The 6,000-nt window shown below is 39.7% G+C and overlaps 1 protein-coding gene across 1 annotated transcript in view; it reads left to right on the top strand.

The window, feature by feature from the left end:
* METTL25 (methyltransferase like 25) overlaps window positions 1-6,000 on the top strand; it is a 176,447-nt gene that overhangs the window by 25,481 nt on the left and 144,966 nt on the right. The window contains exon 2 of the mRNA XM_006882536.1: window positions 4,939-5,103. Coding sequence (XP_006882598.1) covers window positions 4,939-5,103 — 165 coding nt within the window. The remainder of the gene's footprint in view (window positions 1-4,938; window positions 5,104-6,000) is intronic.

Genomic DNA, 6,000 nt, shown 5'->3' with positions numbered 1-6,000 from the left:
GTATAGGTTTCACATGAGCACAGTTAAGTGTCTGTATTTCTCATTCTTCTCAATGTTAGCCATAATTTGTCATGATCCGCACTCTAAGATGCCTTTGCATAGTCAATAAAACACAAATGGACATTCTTCTGATATTCTTTACTTTCAGTCAGGATCTGTCTGACATTAGCGATGGTATCCCTGGTGCCACAGCCTCTTCTCAATCCAGTTCAAACTTCTGTCATTTCTCTGTGAACTGTTCTTGCCATTTCTAAAATGATCTTTAGAAGTATTTTGCCATACTGATGATATTGTTTGATAATTTCCACATTTTGTTGTATCACTTTTTAAGGAATGGAAACAAATATGGATATAGTCCAGTCAGTTGGATAGGCAGCTGTCCTCTATATTTCCTGGCATACTGATGGGCATGTCCAGATTGCATCTGTTAGTTGAAACATGTCATTTGACAGCCCGTCAATTCCTAGGATCTTATTTTACAGCAGTGCCTTAGTGCAGCTTGAACTTCTTCCTTCATTTCCATTACTTCTTGATCATATAGTTCCTCCTGAAATAGGTTAATGTCAGCCAAGTCTTTTTGGCTTAGTGACTCTGTATTCCTGACATCTTCTTCTGATGCTTCCTGGATTATTCTAGATTTTGTTAACTAGATGGATGGTGAAGAGATTGAGATTGTTCGCAGCTTTAGTCTGCTTGGCTTCACAATCAACACTCTAGGCACCAGCAGCCAGGAAATTAAAAGACGTATTGTGATGGGGAAGTCTGCTGTTAGGGACGTCTCCAAAGTATTGAAGAGCAATGGTGTCACCCTGGAGACCAAGATGCATCTGACACAGGCAATGGTCTTTGCTATCACTTGTTATGCATCAGAGAGCTGGACAATGACCAGGGTGGATAGAAGGAGAATTGATGCTTTTGAACTTTGGTGTTGGAGAAGAGTGCTGAGGCTACCATGGACTGCTAAGAAAACAAACAGATTTCATCTTGGAGAGGTTTAAATCAGGCTGCTCCTTGGTGGCAAGGATTCTGAGACTTCATCTGACATAGTTTGGTCATGTTGTAAGGAGAGACCGGTCCTTGGAGAAGGACATCATGCTTGGGAGGATGGAGGGCAGGCGCAGAAGAAGAAGGCCTTCTGTGAGGTGGATTGATTCAGTGACTGGTGTAATTGGCACGAGTGTGTCAGAGACAATGAGATTGGCACAGGACAGAACAGAGTTTAGGGCTGATGTACATAGGGTCATTATGAGTCGCAAGCAACTCGACAGCGCATAACAACATTAACAACAAACAACTCGAAGGCACATAACAACAATAACAACAAAGGATCTTAAATTAACATACATTAGCTTTACAAAGGTAATACTTTGGGCATATAGCTTTTACTTAGTACTCTATAAACACTTGTTTCATTATTCTTTGTGATTGATTTTTTAAAATTATTATAAGTAACTGTGAAGTATCAGCTATGCCAACGTATATGCCACAACATACCCTGTTCTATCTCCCACACACTGTGCTTTCATTAGATAAGCATTTTACATAATTTAAGCATTAGACACATTGGCTTTTGGTTGTTGGTTTTTTTTAATTATATAAAGTATTTTCTTGGAAGCAGAAGCGGCATCCACTTCTGTAACATCTTGCCTCCGGAAACCCTGTGAACCTGGAGAGAGGATGAAAGGCACCCAGGCATCGAGGATGCTCTTTCATAGGGTCACTATGAGTTGCCTGTGGCTCCAGGGCACTTAACAACAACAACAACAAAAAAGTATTTTCAAAGAATAGACTTAATTGTTGTCTCCATTGAAAGCCTTTCTTTGAACTGTTACTGGCAAATTAGAATGCCTCTTTCAGAAAGGCCTGGTGATCTGCTTCTGTAGGAAAGAGAGACAAGAAAAGCCTTTGAAAAAAAAAAAAAAAAAAAAAAAAAAAAGAAAGGCCTTTGGAACAGTTCCACTCAGTGACACCTGGACTCACCGTGAGTCAGAATTGACGCCACATCAACAAGTTTGGTTTTTGGTTTAGACAAGGTAAAATGACAGAGGAGAAAGTTAAGCAAATGAAAAGCAGTTTCATCAATGTGCCTTTAAAAATCAGCCAGATTGTGCTGCTTTAATAAGCATAAAAACTAAAAGCAAGAAGTTTCTTTTTTGTGCAGACCACATGTCCGTTGTAGGTTTACAGGAATGTTCTTCGTTCACTCAGACTCAGTTTAAGGGAGAGTCTGTCCTGACACATATATCTATGATTTAAGAGCCAGGACAAAACCCCCGATAAATCATTTGATACTCTAAAATCTTATACCAGCAATCCTCATTTTTACCACTCTTGAATTTATTGTGCTTTTCAGATAATTGTGTTTTTTACACATGGGATGTTTGTGGCAACTTTGAATCAAACAAATCTGTTGGAGTCATTTTTCTAGCAGTGTTTGCTTACTTCATGACTTTTTGGTAACATTTAATACTTCTCACAATATTTCATACATTTTCATGATGCTATTACATATTTATCAGACTACAGTGTAGTATAAACAAAGCTTTTGCATATATTAGAAAACTTAAAAATTCATGTGCCTCTTCATTGCCATGTTTCTCACCCATAGTTTCTCTAAATGATGTTTGTGCATGGAAACGGCCCATTTTGCTTTGGAATGATATGGCCATACCTAAATTTCGTGAGGTAGAAGGTTTTCCTACGGGGAGTACTGGATAATTGTGACCAGTAATTCATGTTTTTTTGTACCACAGAGTTGGAACCAACTTATAGCTGACCCTGCAGCGGGTTTTCAGAGACAGTTAATAGCACAGGAAGAGGTTGCATATCCTTCTCCCACGGAGCAGTTGGTGGTCTCATACCGCGTGCCTTCAGGATTGCAGTGCAGCTTCTTGCCACTAGACCACGAGAGCTCCATCCTTCTCTAAACAAGTGAGCATTTGGAAACTATTGATAATCACTAAAGTAAGAATATCTAGTTTAAAATAGACTCTGTCCTGTACAGTCTATAGGGGGTAGTGTTGAGTTGGTGGCAGTTTTGGTTTTTTTGGTTTTTTTAGGAGGAAGACTGAGCTGTTTTCAACAAAACCTGATTTGGTTTAGAGTGCATATCGATAGTGTGGATAGTGTGTTGGATACGTTCATATCCCCGACACAACAGCTCTTTATAGTCTGAGTGAGGCAATAATTATTTTACAGTAACATTAATACTAGTGGGATATTGCTATTGTTCAACATGCAGTGTGAACACTTTACAGTTTTGCAGGCTGACTTTGAAATTTAGTTATATTTAGTGGCCGTGTTACTGTTTCGCAGGATTTTAAACTTTTAAATTGATTTCTTTTAGTGTATCAGGGATGAGGTAGGGCACCAAGTACAAACCCACCAGATGGCGCATAGGAGATCGATTTACTTACTCTCTTGTTTTACTGCCTTGGAAAACCTGCCTGCGTGTCAGCTATGCGTCAGTTCCAACTTGATGGCACAAAACAACAACAAAGTATCCCATGGGAGGATATGGGCCACCTTTTCCACTGAATTCAAACCCCAGAGTGGCGCCACCTTTGGGTTAGCATCGAAACTATGTGTAGATTGCACGCCCAGAGCTCCTGATGTTAAAAGGGGAGGCCAATTTTAATTGGAAGCTTAAATATGAAATTTTATACAATATTAAGAGAAACAAACCCCCGGATTTATGGTTGTCAACTCAGTTCTGACTCATAGCAATCCTCCGTCAGGTTTCTGAGGCTGTGGAATAACTGGGTCGTACGGTACTACCACTCTGAAAGGCAGTTTGGTGCTTCCTCAAAAAAGCTGAACATAGAAATTCCATATGTAATATCTTTTGTGAAATAGCTTATGAAATCTGGTGTTTAAATATTTTTAAAAAAACTTACATGTTTGCTTGGCTCCATAGTCAACAGTCTTGGCACCAGCAGCTAGGAATTTAAAAGGCGCATTGCCATGGGAAAGTCTGCTGTTAGGGACCTCTCCAAAGTACTGAAGAGCAATGGTGTCTCCCTGGAGACTAAGGTGCGTCTGATGCAGGCCATGGTCTTCCCAATCACTTGTTATGCATCAGAGAGTTGGACAATGACCAGGGAGGATAGAAGGAGAATTGATGCCTTTGAGATGTGGTGCTGGAGAAGAGTATTGAGAATACCATGGACTGCTAGGAAAACAAACAGATTTGTCCTGGAAAGGGTTAAACCGGGTGGCTCCTTGGAGGCAAGGATTCTGAGGCTCCGGTCTAACATACTGTGGACATGTTGTGAGGAGAGACCGGTCCTTAGAGAGGGACATCATGCTTGGGAGGGTGGAGGGATGGCGCAGGAGAGGAAGGCCCTCTATGAGGTGGATTGATTCAGTGACTGGGATAATTGGGATGGGAGTGTCGGAGACAGTGCGAATGGCACAGGACAGAGCAGAGTTTAGGGCTGTTGTACATAGCGTCGCTATGAGTCGCAGGCGACTCAACGGCACATAACAACAACAACATATATGAATTACATGTGTGAATTATTTATTGTTAATATTTTTATTTATTTTAATGGAAGTTTTCAGAGACTTTAGGTTTCCATTAATTCATTGTTGCACACTTTCCTTCCTGACCACCCCTCCTCCCATTTCGCTTTTCTCTTTGAAAAGTAAAAAAAAAAAAAAAAAAAAATAAAAAAAAATATATATATTTCATTGTAATTCAATCCCTCACCCAGTCCACTCCACTATACAGCTTTCATTCTGGAGTTTTGTGATGACAGTAATACCTAATTATGTATTCCCTCCTAAACAGTTCTCTCTCTCATCTGTTTCAATGCTGTATACATTATTTATCCCCCTCTTGGTTTTGCCCCAACTCTGATGTCAGTCCTGCTTTACAACATTGGCACTGTGCAGTATATTAACATTTTTCTTGCTAACTGTATTTTTTTTTTTTAGGTATTTTTGATTTATCCAAAATCTTTTGTGAAACTTCCCATAAACTGAAAAGTGTAGAAGCCTTTGCTCTGGCTGCAAAACACTATTCTCTACAAAACTTGGGAATATGTACTCCTTTTGAAGATTTACTTGTAGCCCTTCAAGGAAATCAGAAACAGAGAACAGGTATGTACATATATATGTGTTTTGTGTTTTTGTGTACTTAGAAGCTATAAGTTATTATTTTTTTTAATTTCCAACAAATTTTTCATTCATTGTTAGACATTTTATCATGAACTCCCATATGCTAACTTAATTATAGATTTCTAGATCTTTCCTTTTACACGCCATATTTTGGACATATTGTTAAGAAGGGCCAGTCCTTGGAAAAGGACACCAAGTTTGGAAAGTAAAGGTTCAACGAAGGAGGCAAAGACCCTCAATGAGATGAATTCATTGATACAGTGACTATCATGATGGACTCAAGTGTGTCAGAGATTGTGCTTAGAGCAAGCACAATATGGGAACGGTAGTGTCCAACCTCTGTTAACTCCACAAAACGGCACTAGCCTCATCATCATCCACAGTATAAACCCATCCATATAAGGTCAGACATGGCTATCTAATCAGCTGCAACTTCTATTAATTACCGAGTCAGAAATTCATTGCAAATGACCACACAGATTTTAAAGAATTCTTTTTAATTTACACAGGTATGAGGTTTGTTATAGAAACAGATTTGGAGGGGAGGAAGGCAAAGGCTATTATACAGTGAAAAAAGTCCAGGTTTAGTAAATAGAAGTCCCAGGCCAGGGTGACAGCAAGACACAATCCCTCAATTTATCCAGGTGGCTTCTTAGTCAACGGCAAGATACCACTGACACAGGGAACTTTGGCCTTTGAAAGAAACGTGGCTTTCTCTTCTTCTTCTTTCCTAGGGTTGAGGCTCTAGTTTCAAGGGCTCTGGCCTTGGCTCATCTGGCTACACGTTGGCACAGTTACTCCTCAGTATGATAAACTTCCTGTCTCATGTTGATCTCACAGCTGTTGATAATGTTGAAGGTGCTGATCCATAGTTGAGGC

The sequence above is a fragment of the Elephantulus edwardii genome, unplaced genomic scaffold (assembly GCF_000299155.1).
Source record: "Elephantulus edwardii isolate Elephantulus edwardi_28Jun2011 unplaced genomic scaffold, EleEdw1.0 scaffold00021, whole genome shotgun sequence".
NCBI lineage: Eukaryota > Metazoa > Chordata > Mammalia > Macroscelidea > Macroscelididae > Elephantulus > Elephantulus edwardii.
This window is presented reverse-complemented; position numbering and strand designations above follow the sequence as displayed.